Here is a 22,906-nt window from a genome sequence, read left to right on the forward strand (position 1 = left end):
TTGGAGATTAATCCTTTGTCAGTTGCTTCATTTGCAAATATTTTCTCCCATTCTGAGGGTTGTCTTTTGGTCTTGTTTATGGTTTCCTTTGCTGTGCAAAAGCTTTTAAGTTTCATTAGGTCCCATGTGTTTATTTTTGTCTTTATTTCCATTTCTCTAGGAGGTGGGTCAAAAAGGATCTTGCTGTGATTTATGTCATAGAGTGTTCTGCCTATGTTTTCCTCTAAGAGTTTGATAGTGTCTGGCCTTACATTTAGGTCTTTAATCCATTTTGAGGTTATTTTTGTGTATGGTGTTAGGGAGTGATCTAATCTCATACTTTTACATGTCCCTAACCAGTTTTCCCAGCACCACTTATTGAAGAGACTGTCCTTTCTCCACTGTACATTCCTGCCTCCTTTATCAAAGATAAGGTGACCATATGTCCGTGGGTTTAACTCTGGGCTTTCTATCCTGTTCCATTGATCTATCTTTCTGTTTTTGTGCCAGTACCATACTGTCTTGATTACTGTAGCTTTGTAGTATAGTCTGAAGTCAGGGAGCCTGATTCCTCCAGCTCCATTTTTCGTTCTCAAGATTGCTTTGGCTATTCGGGGTCTTTTGTGTTTCCATACAAATTGTGAAATTTTTTGTTCTAGTTCTGTGAAAAATGCCAGTGGTAGTTTGATAGGGATTGCATTGAACCTGTAGATTGCTTTGGGTAGTAGAGTCATTTTCACAATGTTGATTCTTCCAATCCAAGAACATGGTACATCTCTCCATCTATTTGTATCATCTTTAATTTCTTTCATCAGTGTCTTATAATTTTCTGCATACAGGTCTTTTGTCTCCTTAGGTAGGTTTATTCCTAGATATTTTATTCTTTTTGTTGCAATGGTAAATGGGAGTGTTTCCTTGATTTCACTTTCAGATTTTTCATCATCAGTATATAGGAATGTCAGAGATTTCTGTGCATTAATTTTGTATCCTGCAACTTTACCAAATTCATTGATTAACTCTAGTAGTTTTCTGGTAGCATCTTTAGGATTCTCTATGTATAGTATCATGTCATCTGCAAACAGTGACAGCTTTACTTCTTCTTTTCCAATTTGGATTCCTTTTATTTCCTTTTCTTCTCTGATTGCTGTGGCTAAAACTTCCAAAACTAGGTTGAATAAGAGTGGTGAGAGTGGGCAACCTTGTCTTGTTCCTGATCTTAGTGGAAATGGTTTCAGTTTTTCACCATTGAGGACGATGCTGGCTGTGGGTTTGTCATATATGGCCTTTATTATGTTGAGGAAAGTTCCCTCTATGCCTACTTTCTGCAGGGTTTTTATCATAAATGGGTGTTGAATTTTGTCGAAAGCTTTCTCTGCATCTATTGAGATGATCATATGGTTTTTCTCCTTCAATTTGTTAATATGGTGTATCACGTTGATTGATTTGCGTATATTGAAGAATCCTTGCATTCCTGGAATAAACCCCACTTGATCATGGTGTATGATCCTTTTAATGTGCTGTTGGATTCTGTTTGCTAGTATTTTGTTGAGGATTTTTGCATCTATGTTCATCAGTGATATTGGCCTGTAGTTTTCTTTCTTTGTGACATCCTTGCCTGGTTTTGGTATCAAGGTGATGGTGGCCTCGTAGAATGAGTTTGGGAGTGTTCCTCCCTCTGCTATATTTTGGAAGAGTTTCAGAAGGATAGGTGTTAGCTCTTCTCTAAATGCTTGATAGAATTCGCCTGTGAAGCCATCTGGTCCTGGGCTTTTGTTTGTTGGAAGATTTTTTATCACAGTTTCAATTTCAGTGCTTGTGATTGGTCTGTTCATATTTTCTATTTCTTCCTGATTCAGTCTCGGCAGGTTGTGCATTTCTAAGAATTTGTCCATTTCTTCCAGGTTGTCCATTTTGTTGGCATAGAGTTGCTTATAGTAATCTCTCATGATCTTTTGTATTTCTGCAGTGTCAGTTGTTACTTCTCCTTTTTCATTTCTAATTCTATTGATTTGAGTCTTCTCCCTTTTTTTCTTGATGAGTCTGGCTAATGGTTTATCAATTTTGTTTATCTTCTCAAAGAACCAGCTTTTAGTTTTATTGATCTTTGCTATCGTTTCCTTCATTTCTTTTTCATTTATTTCTGATCTGATTTTTATGATTTCTTTCCTTCTGCTAACTTTGGGATGTTTTTGTTCTTCTTTCTCTAATTGCTTTAGGTGTAAGGTTAGGTTGTTTATTCGAGATGTTTCCTGTTTCTTAAGGTGGGATTGTATTGCTATAAACTTCCCTCTTAGAACTGCTTTTGCTGCATCCCATAGGTTTTGGGTCGTCGTGTCTCCATTGTCATTTGTTTCTAGGTATTTTTTAATTTCCTCTTTGATTTCTTCAGTGATCACTTCGTTATTAAGTAGTGTATTGTTTAGCCTCCATGTGTTTGTATTTTTTACAGCTCTTTTCCTGTAATTGATATCTAGTCTCATAGCATTGTGGTCGGAAAAGATACTTGATACAATTTCAATTTTCTTAAATTTACCAAGGCTTGCTTTGTGACCCAAGATATGATCTATCCTGGAGAATGTTCCATGAGCACTTGAGAAAAATGTGTATTCTGTTGTTTTTGGATGGAATGTCCTATAAATATCAATTAAGTCCATCTTGTTTAATGTATCATTTAAAGCTTGTGTTTCCTTATTTATTTTCATTTTGGATGATCTGTCCATTGGTGAAAGTGGGGTGTTAAAGTCCCCTACTATGATTGTGTTACTGTCGATTTCTCCTTTTATGGCTGTTAGTATTTGCCTTATGTATTGAGGTGCTCCTATGTTTGGTGCATAAATATTTACAATTGTTATATCTTCTTCTTGGATCGATCCCTTGATCATTATGTAGTGTCCTTCTTTGTCTCTTCTAGTAGTCCTTATTTTAAAGTCTATTTTGTCTGATATGAGAATTGCTACTCCAGCTTTCTTTTGGTTTCCATTTGCATGGAATATCTTTTTCCATCCCCTTACTTTCAGTCTGTATGTGTCTCTAGGTCTGAAGTGGGTCTCTTGTAGACAGCATATAGATGGGTCTTGTTTTTGTATCCATTCAGCCACTCTGTGTCTTTTGGTGGGAGCATTTAGTCCATTTACATTTAAGGTAATTATCGATATGTATGTTCCTATTCCCATTTTCTTAATTGTTTTGGGTTCATTATTGTAGGTCTTTTACTTCTGTTGTGTTTCTTGCCTAGAGAAGTTCCTTTAGCATTTGTTGTAAAGCTGGTTTGGTGGTGCTGAACTCTCTCAGCTTTTGCTTGTCTGTAAACGTTTTAATTTCTCCATCAAATCTGAATGAGATCCTTGCTGGGTAGAGTAATCTTGGTTGCAGGTTTTTCTCCTTCATCACTTTAAGTATGTCCTGCCACTCCCTTCTGGCTTGTAGAGTTTCTGCTGAGAGATCAGCTGTTATCCTGATGGGGATTCCCTTGTGTGTTATTTGTTGTTTTTGCCTTGCTGCTTTTAATATGATTTCTTTGTGTTTAATTTTTGACAGTTTGATTAATATGTGTCTTGGCGTATTTCTCCTTGGATTTATTCTGTATGGGACTCTCTGTGCCTCCTGGACTTGATTAACTATTTCTTTTCCCATATTAGGGAAGTTTTCAACTATAATCTCTTCAAATATTTTCTCAGTCCCTTTCTTTTTCTCTTCTTCTTCTGGAACCCCTATAATTCGAATGTTGGTGCGTTTAATGTTGTCCCAGAGGTCTCTGAGACTGTCCTCTGTTCTTTTCATTCTTTTTTCTTTATTTTGCTCTGCAGCAGTTATTTCCACTATTTTATCTTCCACCTCACTTATCCGTTCTTCTGCCTCAGTTATTCTGCTATTGATCCCATCTAGAGTATTTTTTATTTCATGTATTGTGTTTTTAATCGATGTTTGATTCATCTTTAGTTCTTCTAGGTCCTTGTTAACTGTTTCTTGCATTTTGTCTATTCTATTTCCAAGATTTTGGATCTGGGAAATAGAATCTTGGATCATCTTTACCATCATTATTCTGAATTCTTTTTCAGGTAGACTGCCTATTACCTCTTCATTTGTTAGGTCTGGTGGGTTTTTATCTTGCTCCTTCTCCTGCTGTGTGTTTTTCTGTCTTCTCATTTTGCTTATGTTACTGTGTTTGGGGTCTCCTTTTTGCAGGCTGCAGGTTCGTAGTTCCTGTTGTTTTTGGTGTCTGTCCCCAGTGGCTAAGGTTGGTTTAGTGGGTTGTGTAGGCTTCCTGGTGGAGGGGACTAGTGCCTGTGTTCTGGTGGATGAGGCTGGATCTTGTCTTTCTGGTGGGCAGGTCCACGTCTGGTGGTGTGTTTTGGGGTGTCTGTGGACTTTTTATGATTTTAGGCCACCTCTCTGCTAATGGGTGGCGTTGTGTTCCTGTCTTGCTAGTTGTTTGGCTCAGGGTGTCCAGCACTGTAGCCTGCTGGTCGTTGAGTGAAGCTGGGTGCTGGTGTTGAGATGGAGATCTCTGGAAGATTTTCGCCGTTTGATATTATGTGGAGCTGGGAGGTCTCTTGTGGACCAGTGTCCTGAAGTTGGCTCTCCCACCTCAGAGGCACAGCACTGACTCCGGGCTCCTCAATTTGGGATGATGTGTTGTCTATTCATGTATTCCGCAGATGCAGGGTACATCAAGTTGATTGTGGAGCTTTAATCCGCTGCTTCTGAGGCTGCTGGGAGAGGTTTCCCTTTCTCTTCTTTGTTCTCACAGCTCCTGGGTCTCAGCTTTGGATTTGGCCCCGCCTCTGCGTGTAAGTCGCCGGAGGGCGTCTGTTCTTCGCTCAGACAGGACAGGGTTAAAGGAGCATCCTCTTCGGGGACTCTGGCTCACTCAGGCCGGGCGGGAGGGAGGGGCACGGAGTGCGGGGCAAGCCTGCAGCGGCAGAGGTCGGCGTGACGTTGCACCAGCCCGAGGCGCGCCGTGCGTTCTCCCAGGGATGCCGCCCCTGGATCCCGGGACCCCGGTAGTGGCGGGCTGCACAGGCTCCCGGAAGGGCGGTGTGGGCAGTGACCTGCGCTCGCACACAGGCTTCTTGGCGGCGGCAGCAGCAGCCCCAGCGTCCCACGCCTGTCACTGGGCTCCGCGCTTTCAGTCGCGACTCGCGCCCGTCCGTGGAGCCCCTTTAAGCAGCGCTCTTAATCCCCTCTCCTCGCGCACCAGGAAACCAAGAGGGGAGAAAAAGTCTCTTGCCTCTTCGGCAGCTCCAGAGTTTTCCCGGACTCCCTCCCGGCTAGCTGTGGCACATTAGCCCCCTTCAGGCTGAGTTCTCGCCGCCAGCCCCAGTCCTCTCCCTGCGCTCTGACCGAAGCCCAAGCCTCAGCTTCCAGCGCTGCGCGCCCCGGCGGGCGAGCAGACAAGCCTTTCGGGCTGGTGAGTGCCGCTCGGCACCGATCCTCTGTGTGCGGATCTCTCCGCTTTGCCCTACCCAGGTATGTGGGGAGTTTCTTGCCTTTTGGGAGGTCTGGGGTCTTCTGCCAGCGTTCAGTAGGTGTTCTGTAGGAGTTGTTCCACGTGTAGCTGTATTTCTGGTGTATCCGTGGGGAGGAAGGTGATCTCCGCGTCTTACTCTTCCGCCATCTTACCGGAAGTCCCACTAACTCTTTACCAGGGATATTGCTGCCGTTCCTGGACAAATTCAGTTGTGCCCTTTCTTCTCCTTTTTTGACGATGGTGATCACACCTGGTGGCTAATGTTTTATGCTCATTTATTATGGACCAGGAAGTGTTCCCAGCATTTCACGTGCACTATCTCACCCACTTCTCACAGACTAAGAAATGGCTGTTGGTATCCCTGTGTCTTACAGACGAGGCACAGAAATGACACACTCGTCAGGGTCCCAGAGACGGAGCAGAGCCGGGAACCGGACCAGAGTCTGTGTGACGCCGGATCCCAAGGTCTTAACCCGAGGTCGGCACGTTATGGCCCAGGGCCAAGTGCGGGCCATCGCCTGTTTCTGTAAAGTTTCCTGGGAACACAGCCATCCCATTCATTTCAGTATTGCCTGTGTTGTCGGCTACAAGGGCAGAGTAAGCTGGGCAGATCCTGTGGCCCACAGGGCTGGAAATGCTTACTGTCTGGCTCTACAGAAAACGTTGACCAGCCTCTGCCTGTAACACTATGCAGTCCTGCCTCTTTCATTTGACTTGGTTTCTAAAAGAAGAACTTAAAATAGAGGGGGGAGCTGGGGAGAAAGAACTCACTCAGATTGAGCCTTACTGTGTGCCAGGAAATGTGCTGGTTAATTGCTTAAGTTTACTGAGGAATAAGAAAAAACAGACAAGCTGGAAAACTAAATTTTGAACAGTCTTTTCAATACCTCTTTAAAAAAGAGCTGGAAATATGTGGTTCTAAATATACATACACATATATATGCATTTGCAAATATAGTAATAATATAATTACATTGACATGGATCTGATAAATGTACTAGACATTAACATATTATATATACAACAGATGCATATTATAAATTTTACCTGTTTCTTCAACTGGAAAGTTTTCTTTTAAAACTGTGGACTGTTGGGAATTCCCTGGTGGTCCAGTGGTTAGGACTCAGTGCTCTCAGTGCTCTCACTGCTGAGGGCCTGGGTTCAATTCCCGGTCAGGTAACTAAGATCCCACAAGTGCACAGCGAGGCCAAAAAACGAAATAAATGAAACTATGGAATGTCTTCCCTGAGTCACTTTTGAAGCAGAAATTTGGGGTTTGTAGTCTGAAGCCTGCTGTAGCTAGAGAACTATTTATCTATCAAAGTTTCTCTAAGCAGCGTTTTACTACTTGTCTTATGATTGGTTCCTTGGTCTTAAATCATTCTTCCCTGGAGATGCTGCTTTTCTTTTGTAAGTTGAAAGGTAAATTTGGTGCATGATGACAGTCTGGTGGGTTTTATTTGAGCATGTCATAACCTTTAAAACAACTTTCACTCTGAGTACATAGTGATGCTTATGCTAAAGTCTCAGTAAGCATACTGTCCAGGAAATTTGATTGTTTGCAAGTGTCAGAAAACCAACTAAAACTAGCCTAGGCAAAAAAAAAAAAAAAAGCTCATGGAACTGAAAAGGCCAAAAGCTGCAGCTTAGGCCCAGCTGGATCCAGGCGCCCAAATCATGGTCAGGAATCTGACTCTTTCTTCCCTGTTAGCTTCCCAATCTCAGACAGACTCTTGCCTCACCTGTAGGAAAGTGGCCACCAGCAGCCCCAGCACCCTACAAAGTAGCAGTTCCAGGGATAGAGCCAGCATCTTCATTGACAGTGGCTTGGATCACATGGCTTCCCCTGAACCAATCACTGAGGCCAGGGGCCAGGAATGCTCTGATTGGCCAGGCCTGGGTTATGGTCTCACCCCTGGGGTGGAAGAGTCAGAGTTCTATGGACTCAGGATTGTCAGGGAAAGGGTGTCTTCCCTGAAAAAAAATTAAGGTGCCCATCCAGAAGATGGAAGAAATGGATGCGGGGGAGGCAAAAACAAAGAAGATGTCCATGACATTAGGAAGCATTCCTATTGCCTAAGTGGAGCCTTCCTAACGGGATTTGCCACTAGGGATCTGGGGGGAGGAAAATGATGAATAATCCACTTTTCCATTGGAAAAGTCCCAGGCCAGTCTCCAAGGAAGCAGAGTTGCTCATTTCTCTCCTGTGGTGACTGGTGTGATGAGAAGCTCAGAGTCGGGGCCTTAGTTGTCCATCCCCAAGAAGGGTGGTGTTTCCACGTTCCTGGGACCTCTGAATAGGGCCCGTTGTTGAGGAGGATGTGGCTTTACTGTACCGGGGGTTGAGAAGCCGGCAACTGAGTGAATGACCAGAGAGTATGGTGCCCTTCAGAACAAAGCCTCTTTCTGGTCAAGCTTTGTCATCTCCTACCTGACCTTGTAGGATTTCCTCTACCCTGTGCTCTTACAGGTCCCGTGGGGACTTACTGATGTGATGAGAACTCCTGAGGCTGGGTGTTTTATATCAAAGGCGATTTCCCGAGACCAGTGAAGTGGAGGGCACGGGGCAGCAGACAGCCTCAGGCTCGGCCTCTGCAGCAGAAACTCACACAAAAGGACCCCTGAGGCTGTGTTGTCACCAGATGTCTACAGGCGATGCAGATGACATCGGGGGAGGTGGAGACGGGAGCGCGGGCTGAACCCTTAGCATCCTGCTGAGACAGAACCCAGACTCGGCCAGGAACCGGGCCGCGTCCTGCTTCCTCTGGCAGACCACACCCTTTGTTACCAAATCAGAACCACGTTGCTCCTTCTCTGAACTTAGTTGATGATCATTCATTCATTCATTCATTCCGTCTCTCTATCTGGCAAGACCCAATTGAAGCAGGCCAAGTCTAGGGGTAGCAAAAGCTATTTGCAAAAATCCGGCTGTTTTCTCATTAGATTCTATTTCCCATTTTATGGACTGACCAGGAAGCTGATTAGAACTTGAAAGGAAAGGAAAAACCGTAAGATTGAAGATTTACAAGAAAATGGGAAAATTAGATGGGCCAGATCTCCTTTAACACAGCTGGGAAAAACCCAAACGAATGGCTTTTCTGAACAGCTCAAAGGGACTTAATTCTTTTAAGTTCCAAAACCTAAAAATAATGTATAACTTGGCGGTTCTGTGTTCTAAATGTATAACCCTGATTTCTCACACTGAAGCCCCGTACGTGATTTACCCTTTTCTTGGGGACATAGAATTATTACCCATCTCTGAGTTACGGTGACACCCCGGTAGCTGTTGAGATAAAGGCCATTTGTCCTGGCACCAAGTAGCCCCCTCTCCTGGCTTCTGAGATCTACTGGCCATGTTTTCTAGTCTCCATTCTGTCTTTCCAGGTCCATGGCTCCTCCATGCTGCGGTCAGTGTGCTTGCTCGCCACCATCACCCCTACCCCCCAGGCCCTTCCAGACCATGGGAATTAAGCTCCACATCTATGTATGTTAAATTCTTCTGTAAGGAAGCCGGTCTCTTCTCCCTCCTTTATGTATTTACTCACTAATGTATCTATGTCAGTATGGATCCATGTATACTGATTTTACACCTTGAAATATAATCCAATACTCATTAAATATTTCTTCGCTCAAATTCTTCCAGCCTTGGCCACTGGGAGCTCTTTCAGATTGCTTGCTGTGTCCTTGAGCATCTTCCCACCTTTTCGTTTTGGACACTTGCTTACTCTCTGCTGTTACAAGATGCACCAGGCTTAGCATGTGTTTTCCCCATCCCAGCCCCAGAATCAAAGTGCTTTTTATTTACACTCCATTTGCCAACTGTTCAGCTCAGTCAGCGAACACCTACCATGAGTAGCAGGCACTCTGCTGGGTGCCAGCACAGCCAGCAATTGGCTGGTAAATATTTAATGACCAGCTCTCTGGAAAAAGTAAAGTACATGGATGCATAGAATAAGGTTTACTGATATAAAGAATGTGTAGCACAGTCTATCCATGTAACAAAATATACAGTACTCTTTCTTGTAAATTCTATATAGCCAGCTGAGTCTCACAGAATGCTTTCATTGACTTTAGGTGAACTCTTGTATCCATAGCCAATTTCTCATTGCAGTTGACGAATGAGAGAGTTCCCAACCTGAGCACTCGTGGGTATTTTTGGATATTTTGGATTTATGAATAATACAAGTGAAAAACGAAAGACGTTAGAACTTCACATGTTCATCAGTGACATGAGTGACTTTGTTGCTGCATCAGATAATAATTTTTAAATACTGGAAGAACGTTTCCCCAATTTTTTGCTCTATTCATAACATAACGGCTAAGACACAACATGCTTTTGTATAATCTGCATTGTTAACATTTTCTCCATTACCGTCTTAAGTCTAGGCAATCAACAAAACAAACAAACAAACAAAATCAAGTTCTACATGAACCACCATTATTAAACCTATTTATAAAACTTTTTAAAAACCAAGCCCTCATTTATAACATTTCCTGATTTCTATGGTGTAATACGCACTCCACGGTCAATTTCCAGCTCCCAATGACACATCCCTGAATACAGAGAAGGAAAGAGAGGTGTGGTAACACATTACTATGTAACATTTCCAACAGAAACATATAGTAGAGTGAAATAACCTCAAGAGCATAGGTAATAATAAAATAGAGTAAAATAATTAGGAAGGGGTGACTTTTAAGTTTGTATACCAATTGTTTCTGATATAATTTAATTGTAAATTTATGTAAGTTAATTCTTATTAATGGCTGTGTTTATCAACCAGTTCGCAAAATTCCTGGACATTTAACAATCAGTTCTCGTGGGCGGGTACCAGCTGGCCCCAGCACTCCTCTGGTACAGCAGTGAACATACCACAGGTCTTCCCAGATGGAGGCTGGGGTCCTCTGAGCTGCTTCCAGGGCGTGGCATGTACCAGATGAATAACACTTCCATAAGACAGTTGTCAGTGTTCCTAGAAAATCCCATTTCTAAGTAGCCCATGCGATGTCTTGTGTTTTTTCACACCATCTAATGTTCATTTCCTTTTTTTAACTTGGAAAATATCCTATCATTCACTAACCAGTCGTCTAAGATCCGTTTGTGAGTATGGAAAGCAGGTAATAAATCATGACTTCGAGTAACCTAGAAGTCCTAAGAGCACAGGTATTGGAGTCAAATTGTGTCACCACTTCCTGGCCGTGAGACGTTGGGCAAGTCATTTAACCTCTCTGAGCTTCAGTTTCTTAATCCACACAATGAGGGGTAAAATGCCTCCTGCAAGATTATTCTGGAGATCAGATGAGACCACATGCATTAAGTGCCCAGCACAGTCTGTGGCACATCTGTGGCTTCTCTACACAGTGGCTCATAGCCGTTGTATTGTCCACAATTACTTACAAATGGCAGAGCACATAACAAGCTCTCCAAGGGCAAGGTCTAAGTTTCCACCTTCTCTGCAGGCTCCAGGGCTTCCTGGCAGAATTCATGTGTACTGTAGGCACTCGATGTGCAAACTACTTCGAATTTTTTTTAGGGTGTCCCGTTCAACTTATACTCTTTACAGGGTTAGAAGCAGATATTGGAGAAATAACACAAAGAACAAGTAGATAATTTGAAAAAAAATAGATAGTGATTTCTTGAGTAAATCATTGACCTGTGTTTATTAAAGCTAATATAAATTCAGCCGTGGATGTGGTCATGATTAATCCAGGTGGTTGACAACCTGCTTTTTTTTTTTTTTTCGGTACACGGGCCTCTCACTGTTGTGGCCTCTCCCGTTGCGGAGCACAGGCTCCAGACGCGCAGGTTCAGCGGCCATGTCTCACGGGCCCAGCCGCTCTGTGGCATGTGGGATCTTCCCGGACCGGGGCACGAACCCGTGTTCCCTACATCGGCAGGTGGACTCTCAACCACTGCACCACCAGGGAAGCCCCAACCTGCTATTTTAAAGGTAGTTTGGAAAAGAAATCAGGAGTATCACATATGCTACCTCAAAAACAAAACAAAAAACCCAACCATGGCAACATACCATATGGTCAGAGAACAGACACAAAGAAAGAGAAAAGGCATTAGCGTGTATTTTACAACTAAAGTTTCTAAAAACAGACTTGAAGACTTCCCTGGTGACACAGTGGATAAGAATCCACCTGCCAGTGCAGGGGACACAGGTTCGAGCCCTGGTCTGGGAAGATCCCATATGTCGTGGAGGAACTAAGCCCATGCGCCACAACTACTGAGCCTGCGCTCTAGAGCCCACGTGCCACAACTGCTGAGCCCATGTGCCCCAGCTACTGCAGCCCATGCGCCTAGAGCCCGCACTCCGAAACAAGAGAAGCCACCACAAGGAGAAGCCTGCGCATCACAACAAGAGTAGCCCCCCGCTCGCCGCAACTAAAGAAAGCCTGCACGTAGCAACGAAAACCCAACACAGACAAAAATAAATAGAATTAAATCTAAAATAAATAAATAATAAAAACAAACTTGTTGATAACTGACCTTGACCCCATGCTTCCTGTACAGCCCAGAGCTAGCTTTTAATGTGAGTCTTCTTCTTATGTTTGCTTTTCTCCCTGCCTGTATCGTTGTAGTTGCCAGCAGCAATTTCTGAGAAAACCTTGACCTTCCCTTTGATAAAGCAAGCCGGGAAACTAGAGAAAACCTACTTTAACCATCCAACTAAAGCTACCCTCAACCAACATGCTTCAGAGAAAAAAAAAAAAAAAAAACCTTTATTTTTAAATTTTTAAACCCGAAGAGCTGGGAGTCTCTGCTGCGTTTATACATCTTTGGCTCCTTCCCACTAGGGGCCCTATCGTTCGGGCTCTGTGTGCTGCAAGCAACAGAAACCAGCTCTAGCCAGCCTCAGGGATGGAGCACTTCAGGGTACCACCCCAGCCAGTGCTCAAAACCAGCTTCCTTATTTTCCCCACCATGTTCACAGCAGCATAGTTATAATAGCCATGAGGTAGAAACCACCCAAGTGCCCATGACGCTTAATGGATAAAAAAAATACAGTCTAAACTGTATGGTGGAATATTATTTAGCCTTAAAAATGAAGGAAGGGCTTCCCTGGTGGCGCAGTGGTTGAGAGTCCGCCTGCCGATGCAGGGGACACGGGTTCATGCCCCAGTCCGGGAGGATCCCGCATGCCGCGGAGCGGCCGGGCCCGTGAGCCATGGCCGCTGAGCCTGCGCGTCCGGAGCCTGTGCTCCACAACGAGAGAGGCCACAGCAGTGAGAGGCCCGCCTACCACACACACAAAAAAATAATAAAATAAAAGAAGGAAATTCTGACATGTTACAACATGGATGAACCTTGAGGGCATTATGCTAAGTGAAATATGCCAGTCACAAAAAGACAGGTACCATGTGATTTCACTTATTTGAGGTACTTGGTACTTAGAGTAGTCCGATTCATAGAGACAGAATGTTGGTCACCACGGGCTGGGTGGCGGAGGGAATGGGGAGTTGTTGTCTAATGGTTAATAGAGTTTACGTTTTGCAAGACGAAAAAGTTCTGGAGATCCATCTCACAGAAATGTGACTATACATAACACCACTGAACTGTATACTTTAAAATGGCTAAGATGATAAATTTTATGTTGCAGGTTATTTACCACAATTTGAAAAATAAATAAACAGCTTCCCTCTCTCCATGTCTGGGCTCCACTCCCTCATGCTGGCTGCATTGTGAAGTCCCACCAGGTCACTCCAGATCCTGGTGTCCAGCCAAGTCTTCTCGGGTCTCCTTGGCTCTGATTGGATCACTTGTCCCACCACTGAACCAATCAGTATGTCCAGGGAGTGTGATTGGTTGATTGCTTAGCCCCACCCACAGCAATGGGCCGACAGATTGGGAGGGAGATTCCTGGAATTTCCAGAAGAGCCAGGTGGGTTGCGGCCTGTCCACTACGGCAGTGAACCACTTGAGGCATGAGATATGAGCACTCCCTTTAGCACCCTGGCAGTTAGTGGGCAGTGAGGCACATCTACCTGAGCATCCCAGCACAAAAGGGAATTCCTCCACACTACCCGTGGTCTCTCGATTTGTTTTCTATCAGGCGGGGGTAAAACATATTCAAATTTCCCCCTTCCCACCTTCAGTCCTTTCATTCGATAAATCTTTATTAAATCGATGAGGAAAGGTTGTAGGAATGATTGAGGCAAGACAGCCCCAGAGGAGAGGATGGGAAGGGATCGGATGGATGGAGAAGTGAGTGCAAGGCAGGAGCAGGACACCTCAGCTTCTGAAAGGAGAGAAAGGAAGAAAGCTTAGGTGGAGACCGAGGTGCCCACAGTGGAGAGAAATTCGAATCTTCACATAAGGTAACAGAGTTCTGGAACACTGCCAAGTCCGTTCCTGAAACAGGTTTCAACGGGGCCAGTGTCATCATAAATGCTGGGCCAGGTGTCGCCAGGCAATTGGAGTTTGATTTTCCCGAACAGTGTTCTCCCTGACTCCAAAAAAGTCTTCAGGGGAATTCACCGGATTCTTGACTTGGCTGGGAAAGACTGTAGCTAAAAGACTGGTTTGGGAACCTGAGTGAGTGGAGAACCTTCCTCTTGAATACAATCCAGCTGGAGCTATAGGAAGTTCTGTCTGCCAGTGCTCCTATTTCGGAAGCATTCTGTCCTGTTTCTCATTATGTGTCTGCAGTCTGCAGAAAGAGAAACGTGACCGCCACAGGCGGCAAACCTTTGAACTTAGCTTCTTCCTTGAAAAGTGTGTTTTTTTCTGCCAAGCGACTGGGGGTGGGGTTGGGGCAGAGAAGGGAGAGAGAGACAGAGAGGGAAAGAGCTTTCCAGAACCCCAGTCCCACCACCCTCTCCACCACCACCTGAGCTTGGTGAAGTCCTTAACCTCTCCAAGCCTCATTTGTAAGCTAGGAATAAGGAGAGCTCCTCCCCTTCAGGGCTATCGCGAGAAATCGGTGAGTAATTACAGTAAATGGTAGCATTCACGATGTCACGGTTTAACCACTAGGCTCGGGGAGGGACGGCCACAACAGCATTAACCAAGACAAAGCCAGGTGTCAGCACCTCTCAGCATTTGCTTCTCCCGGTGTAGATGGATTTTGATGTGCTCTCTAATGAAAGTAGCTACAGACATCTTCCGCCGGGTCAGATGAAAAAAGGTTCCCTCGATAGATATTTATGGAGCGTCTGGCAAGAATCAGATGTGGCAGATGTTGAGGATCACAGGCTAATGAGCCAGCTGGGTTTCGAGCCAGTTGGGGTGCCTGCCACCCCAGAGCTCTCGGCTTCGGGGAACAGGTGGAATGGGAGTGCCAGGGAGACACACAGTGTGGATGTGTGTGTCCTGGAGAGCTGGGCTTGAATCTCGGAGATGTGTTCATTCATTCTTTCAACCAATATTTAAGGACCTACTGTGTATGTGCCAAGGGTTTATTCTAGGAGCTGAGGATACGGTGCTGAGCAAGGTAGACAAAAAGCTGTCAGCCTCTCAGAGCTCAGAGGTGGCATTGTACCAGCTCAGACGCTCACTGCCAAATCTGTGGTCCTGGGAAAGTCACTAGGTCTTGCTCAGCCTCGGGCTCATCACAGAGCATCAGGGGTATTAAATGAGGTAATGCATGTGAATCTCTTGACTGGGTGCCTGGCACGAAGGCTGCACCCAATAAATGGTGGTGTGATAGTGTGCAAGGTGACCCATGGTGGGGACCGCCATCCCGAATTTGGGGAGAGTGTGGGAGGGATTCTTGGGAGGAGTGACTTATACGCCGAAATGTAGGGCAGCAATTATGTCGCCGGGACAGAAAGGTGAAGACCACCCCAGCTGCTCGTAACCTCCCCTGACCCTCTTGTCTGCCCCTGCAGGTCTCCTTCCCATGGGTGAGGGGCCCAGCACCTTGGCCAAGGCCACAGCCACCTTGGGCCACCCAGCAACTGAACCAGTCACCCTCACCACCACAGACCCCCTTCTACCCGGGCATCTGGACAGCGCCAGTGCAGAGGAGCTGGTCGCAGGGGTCCCCCGAGCCCCCCATGGTCCCACCAGCCTCCCACAGGCGGCCCGTGAGTGCCAGCGAGAAGATGTTCTCCTTCGAGGTGGACAGAGCCGCCCACAGCGTTCCCATCATCAGGCAAGGTACTCATGGGTGCTTCCTTGGCGGCTTAAGGGAGGGGCTTTTGCTAGGAGGATGGGTCTCAGTTTCTGCTTTCCCCTTTTTTAAAAAATTTTTATTGAGGTGCAGTTGATTTACAGTGTTGTGTTAGTTTCAGTTATGCAGCACACTGAATCTGTTAAACATATACATGTATCCACTCTTTTTTAGATTCTTTTCCCATATAGACCATTACAGAGTATTGAGGAGAGTTCCCTGTGCTATCCAGTAGGTCCTTCTTAGTTATCTCTTTTATGTATAGTATTGTGTATGTCAATCCCTCTCTTCCAATTTATCCCTCCCCCCTCTTATTCCCAGTAACCATAATTTTATTTTCTACATCTGTAACTCTATCTCTGTTTTGTAGATAAGTTCATTTGTACCTTTTTTTAGATTCCACATATAAGCAATATGATATGATATTTTGTAGATAAGTTTTTGTTTTGTAGATAAGTTCATTTGTACCTTTTTTTAGATTCCACATATAAGCAATATGATATGATATTTGTCTTTCTCTGGCTTTTGCTTATGTTCTCTGGTTCTGAAGTAGAACATAATCAAATGTGAAAAAATTGGGATAGGCAGAAAGTTAGAAAACAGTAAAAGATAAGCTGTCACCCTTATCACCAGAATTCTCCCTGTTGACTTTTTGGTACAAACTCCTCCAAGACTGTGCTCTGCCCATCTGCACACGTCAGTACCTCTGTGGTGAGTGTGTGTGTGTGTGTGTGTGTGTGTGTGTGTGTACATATATATGAATATATATGAATTTGTATCAGAATCTAAATTTATATACTTCAACTCAGACGTACAGACATATTGGTAACTGAAATCCCTCTTGCCTTAGGAGGTTTTTAAATATTTTATTACCATTTTACAGGTAAGAGGAGACTGAGGCTTATGGAGAAAATTACTTCTCCGGAGGTTATGTATTCAATCTAATCTAATCTAACTCTTTTCAGTCAAATTTAAGGCTGGTTATCTCAGTGACTGTCACTCACAGCCTGGTCACTTTGGGGACACACAGCCATCAGGGTTTCCTTCTCCCCCCCTCCCCCCCCAGAAGGCCTCATGGCACTTGGGGAGGAGACTTCCTGTCTGTCACCATCCTCTTGGTCTTGCCAGGCTTACTGGCAGAGTAGCTGGGTCGACTTAGTCCCTGGCATGATTCCCAGGTTTCTTCTGTGGCCACTGGTGTGAAGGTCCCATTCTCTGTTTTCTGTGTCCCAGCCCCAGACCCCTCGGAGTCCCCAGGTCTCTCGATGCCTCCACACCCTTCGCTGGTCTCACTCAGGACCACTCACCTAGTCACTTCCCTCAGCCATTCAAATAATAGTTATTATTCTGAAATAAACACACTAAGAGCAAATGAAAGGTATCTCTGCAGTTTACATCATCATCATCATCATCTAAGGAACGCTCATGTACCAACCACCCAAGTTAAGAAATTACTCAGCCATTTCCCCCCAGCATTTTTTTTTAATTTTATTTTATTTATTTCTTTATGGCTGTGTTGGGTCTTCACTTCTGTGCGAGGGCTTTCTCCAGCTGCGGCGAGCAGGGGCCACTCTTCATCGTGGTGCACGGGCCTCTAACCACCGCGGCCTCTCTTGTTGCGGAGCACAAGTTCCAGCCGCGCAGGCTCAGTAGTTGTGGCTCACGGGTCCAGCTGCTCTGTGGCATGTGGGATCTTCCCAGACCAGGGTTCGAACCTGTGTCCCCTGCATTGGCAGGCAGACTCTCAAACACTGCGCCACCAGGGAAGCCCCCCCCCCAGCATTTTAATGTGAAAACTTTCAAACATACAGCAAAGCAAAAAGAATTTTACAGAGACAGCTCTCCTCCTAATTCTACCGCTAACACTTTGCTGTACTCTTTATTACATTTCTGTCTACCCATCCTTCTTGTCCTGCATTAATCCATCTTATTTTTTGGATGCATTTCAAAATAAATAGCACACATCTGTAGTCCTCCCCCTAAATGTTTTAGCACATATACCATTAACTAGAACTCAACATGTTTTGTCTCCTTCATGTAAAATGAACACAGAATGTGTATTAGTTATCATGATTGCATAACGAATTCTCCCCAAACGTAGCAGCCTAAAGCAAAATCAAACATGTGTTATCATCTATACGGTTTCTGTGGGGTCAGGAATTTGGCAGCAGCTTAGCAGGACGGCTGTGGCTCAGGGTCCCTCGTAAGGCTGCAGTCATCTGAAGGCTTGACCTGGGCCAGAGGATCCACTTCGAACACGGCTGCTCACATGGGTGTCAGCAGGAGGCCCCAGTTCCTCACCACATGGGCCTCCACAGAGAGTGGCTCGAGCGTTCTCATGACACGGCAGCTGCTCCTCCTGAGCAAGTGATCCTGGAGGACAAGATGGAAATGGCAACATCTCTTGTGACTAAGCCTCAGAAGTCATGCTCTGTCATTGTTGCAATATCCTGCTGGTTACCCAGGGCGTCACCCTCCAGTGTGGGAGAAGACTACACACGGGCCTGAAGACCAGGAAGCGGGGATTATCAGCAGTCATCTTGGAGGCCGGCTACCACAGCCTGCCCTCGGGTCCTCAATGATTCACACTCCTCCTCCTCTCTCCCGAGGCCCCCCAAAATCTCACCCCAGTAACAGCATCGGCTCAAATTCCAGAATCTCGTCTAAATCAAGTCCAGGTACAGATGGGGCTCATGGGTGTAGTACGTTACGTTCAGCTCATCAAGTACTACTTCCAGAAATCTGAAGACCTCTGAACAAAGGGTCTGTCCCTCACACACCCAGCACATATTGGTGGGACAGACATAGCATCACTGCTACATACACTCCTCTTGTTCCAAAAGAAGAAAAACAGGAAACACACAGGAGTCCCTGGCCCAAAGCAGTTCTGAAGTCCAGCTGGGAAAATATCGGCAGTTCCTTGACTGGGCTTCAGTCCAACTCTTGCCCAGACATGACTCTCCAGGGCTCTTGGCTCTGCCCCTGGTCCGTGAGTTCCGCCTTCTGAGTCGTCCTCCCTTTCCTATGAAAGGTGTCCCATGGATGTGGCTGCATAGTTTTATAGCCTGCTTCCTGCCTGTAGAAGCTTGGGGGTCCAGACGCTTCTTTGACTTTTGTGGGTCTCTGTCAGTCTGAGTTGGCAGTGCTTCTTATTGGGGTTCATCCTATCAGGCAAAAACCACGCCCACAGACTTTTTTGTCACAAGCCCTTCCACCATGGGCTTCTGCAAAGACTGACAAAGGCAGAAGCTTCTTAGAAGCCCAGTTCTTTGACCGAAGGGTTCTCTTGGACACTGCCCTGGATCTGTATTCTTAACAAAGGATTTTACAACCACACCCTCAGCTTCTTCTCTGGACTGTGTTTTCTTGAGAGTGCCGTTGATTTGATCTTTGCCCAGAACCTGTTTCTTACATTTCATTTGCCACCTGGAGAGGCAGGGAATTTTCAAGCCCAGAACATTGCCCTGATTTAACAGCCCTTCCTTTAACTGTCTCTCCCCCTCACATTTCACTATAAGTAGCAAGAAGTAACCAGGCAGCACCTTCCAAGACTCTGTCTGGGACTCTCTTTAGCTTGACCACTTAGCCTCATCACAAACATTTTCTACCTTCCTCATGACCACAGGCAACGTGTTAGGAAACCTTCTGCCACCACCTAACAAGGATCCCTTAACCCCAGTAACATTTTCCTCACTTTCCTGGAACCCTTCCCTCACTGCCTCCTCAAAGGCCATCGGGCTTCTACTAAGACTATTCAGGCTTTCTCAAAGACTCTTGGCCAAAGTCCTCCAGCTTCTGGCCACTGTTCCATCCCAAACCACTCCACATCGTAGGGTTTTTGTTAAATTTTGCACCACTCCTGGTGCCCAAACCTGTATTTGCTACTTATTGTTGCATAACAAATTACTGCAGGATGTAATGGCCTAAAACAACAGTGAACATTTATTATCTCATAGCTTCTCTGAGGCAGGAAGTTGGGAATGGCTTAGCTGGGGGATTCTTGCTCAGGCTTGTCCATGAGGTGGCAGTAATGGTGGTGGCTGGGCTGTGGTCCTCTGGGGGCTTGTCTGGGGCTGGAGGACCCACCTCCAGGATGGGTCACTCCCATGGCTTTTGGTAAGAGGCCTCAGTTCTTCACTAAGTGCACCTCTCCATACGTTGCTTGAGCATCCTCAAGCTGCCAGCTCCTCCAGACAAGTGGTCTTAGCGAGTGAGGCAGAAGCTGCAATGTCTTTTATGATCTAACCTCAGGAATCAAACTGTGTCATTTCTGCAATATCCTTGGTTACATAGAGAAGCTTTGTTACGGACTGAATTGCATTCCCCCAAAATTCATATGCTGAGGCCTCAATCCCAATATCACAGAATGTGACCATATTTGGAGATAGTGTATTGAAATAGATGAGTAAGTTCAAATGAGATGATTGGGTGGGCCCTAATCCAAGGGCTGGTGTCCTTGTAAGAAGAGAGAGAGAGACGCCAGGGATGCACGTGCACAGAGAAAAGGGCATGTGAGGACACAGCAGGAAGGTGGCCGTCTGCAAGCCAAGGAGAGAGGCCTAACCCTGCCCACACCTTGATCTTGGACTTCCAGCCTCCAGAACTGTGAGAAAATGAATTTCTTTTGTTAAGACCTCCTGTGGTGTTTTGTTATGGCAGCCCCAGCTAACTAATATAAAGTCCATCCAGTATTGGAGAGGATGATGCAAGGGTCTGAATACCAGGAGACAAGAATCAGTGGGGCCATCTTGGAGACTGCCTACCACACCCTGAAAGGTGTAGATCTTGAATGTGCTCACTGAGTTTTGCCAGTCGTGCACAACTATGTAACCCAAATTCCTATCAAGATATAGAACATTACCATCACCCCAGAAAGTTCCCTCATGTCCCTCCCCAGTCAATTCCCAGCCCCAGGCCCCAGAGGCACCCACTCTTCTGAATTCTTTTCCCGCCATGGATTAGATATTCCTGTTCTAGAATCTCAAGTACACAGAACCATGTAGTACATGTTCCTTTGTGGAAGGCTTTTTTCACTCAGCATAGTATTTCTGAGATTCATTCATTTTGTTGTATGGAGCATGTTCTGTTTTATGAACATATATACAGGGTTTTGGGGGTTGTTTTTTTAATGCGTCCTTTGGACACATGGCACATGGGCTGTTTCTTTTCTTTTTTTCACTCCGCCATTTAAATTTTTCCACTGTAATCACCGGTTTCTCCAGTGCCATGCTGAACTTGGGGCTTCTCTGAAGGACTTGGATTCCCCCTGGAGAAATGAAGGATGAGTCGTATGGCTTAGAGTCCCTCACATCTACCTGGGCTCTATCTCCTCAGCCTCTCAGCCAGGTCTCATGTTTCCAAACGTTTGCCCTCGTTCCCCTGACACTCTCGCCATCCTCAGAAAAGGACTTTCATCTTCCCGTGTCATGGGGAGTTCCTTTCTGTCTGGGCCTCTCTACTGCACGCTTTAGAGAAAACTCTGTGCTCCAGTCCTCCATGCTGTCTCTTGACAGAAAACACCTCTTTTTAAGGGTTCCGAGAAAGCTCTTTCCTCTCTTAGCAAAGCTGGGCTCTTCCAATTAAATTGGTTTACTGTTAGACTGTCACCTTGCTTTAGACTTGAAAAATTCTATTTGAAAACCCAAAGCCAAGGATTTATTTACTGCAGATCAGGTCAGGGTTTCTCAATCTTGGCACAGTGACAGGTGGGTCGCATAACTCCTTGTTGAAGGATCTGTCCTGTCCACTGTAGAGTGTTTAGCAGCATCCCTGACTCCTACCCACCAGAGATACCAGTAGCAACACCACCACCACCACCCCTAACTGTGGTTCTCAAAAATGTCTCCAGACGTTGTCAAAAATGAAAACGTCATTTTGCCTGGGGGAAACTCACCCTGTTCTAGTTAATACTCATCCTTCCTGTACCACAAGGCAATAAAACGTCAGCTCCAAGGCCAAATCTTAATGGCAAGAGCTCATGGGAGGTGGGGAAGAATTACTGAGAAAAGAAAATATGTGGAGTGACTTATTAAAATAGCACCTTGATTCATATATATATATATTTTTTTCCCAATAATGGGATCATATGAACCTAACATAGGTAACCTTTTTTTTTTCTTTTTTTGGCCGTGCCGCTCAGCTTGCAGGATCTTTCTTCCCCAGCCAGGGATGGAACCTGTGCCCCCTGCAGTGGAAGCACAGAATCCTAATCACTGGACTGCCAAGGAATTCCCTACCTGATTTTTAAAATTCAATAATATGTCATAAACATCTTCCCACTTCAATACATTGACTACATAGTGGTTAAAAGCATAGGCTCTGAATCCAACAAACTTAGGCTCATCCCTTGACTCTACCACTTACCAGCTGTGTGTCCTTGAGCAGGTGACTTGCCGTCTCTGTGCCTCATATCTCTCACGTATAAAATGGAGATGGGAATAATAATGCCTATCTCACTGGGTTGTTATGAAGACGAAATCGTATCCTGCGTGTAAGTGCTGAGCACAGCGCCTGGTGCATAGCGAACATTCAGTAAATATTAAAATATTTAATATTTTATTATTTAAATTTTAAATTTTACAATCTTAATAATTTAAATATTTTAAAATTTTAATATTTAAATTTTAAATATTAAAATTTAAAAATTAAGTTATTACCTAACCATGATTGTTATTTAACTTTTTTTTCTTTTTTTTTTCTTTTTGGTGTATGTGGGCCTCTCACTGTTGTGGCCTCTCCCGTTGCGGAGCACAGGCTCCGGACGCGCAGGCTCAGCGGCCATGGCTCACGGGCCCAGCCGCTCCGCGGCATGTGGGATCTTCCCGGACCGGGGCACGAACCCGTGTCCCCTGCATCGGCAGGCGGACTCTCAACCACTGCGCCACCAGGGAAGCCCTGTTATTTAACTTTTATTTACAACTTACAATGTCTGAAAGACACAGTTAAGGTGCACACATACTGCCCCTGCTGCAGACTGGTGATTATTGGAGCGCACCAGGACAGCTGGGGGTTGTTAAAATATTAAAGTAACTCCCCTGCCATTTGGCCAACAGATCATGCACGAAAATTCTTAAAGTGCCTGCGTCCCCATATCCGCCGTCCCACCGCCCCAGCCCTCCCGACTCTCCCTGGGGCTTCTCCCCACTGGGACCTCCGAAGGATCCAGCATCTAGAGTTAAGCCGGTTTGGTCATACATGGCCCTTAGGTTCTTTTTGATAAATAACAGTAGCCGGTAAAGAAGTTTGGGGCAGGTGAGGGGTAACTGCTCCAGCACCTCCCTGCCTGGGTGTAAGGAAAGCAAGTCTCAGAGCAAATTCTAGCCCCACAAAGACTTTGAGT

The 22,906-nt window shown here is 45.3% G+C and overlaps 1 protein-coding gene across 1 annotated transcript in view; it reads left to right on the top strand.

The window, feature by feature from the left end:
* Positions 1–22,906, top strand: part of LOC309808926 (forkhead-associated domain-containing protein 1-like) — a gene marked incomplete at both ends in the record, with an annotated part of 92,965 nt that overhangs the window by 25,312 nt on the left and 44,747 nt on the right. The window contains one exon of the mRNA XM_082629493.1: positions 15,284–15,554. Coding sequence (XP_082485619.1) covers positions 15,284–15,554 — 271 coding nt within the window. The remainder of the gene's footprint in view (positions 1–15,283; positions 15,555–22,906) is intronic.

The sequence above is a fragment of the Mesoplodon mirus genome (genome assembly GCF_964341445.2).
Source record: "Mesoplodon mirus genome assembly, chromosome: 7".
Taxonomy (NCBI): domain Eukaryota; kingdom Metazoa; phylum Chordata; class Mammalia; order Artiodactyla; family Ziphiidae; genus Mesoplodon; species Mesoplodon mirus.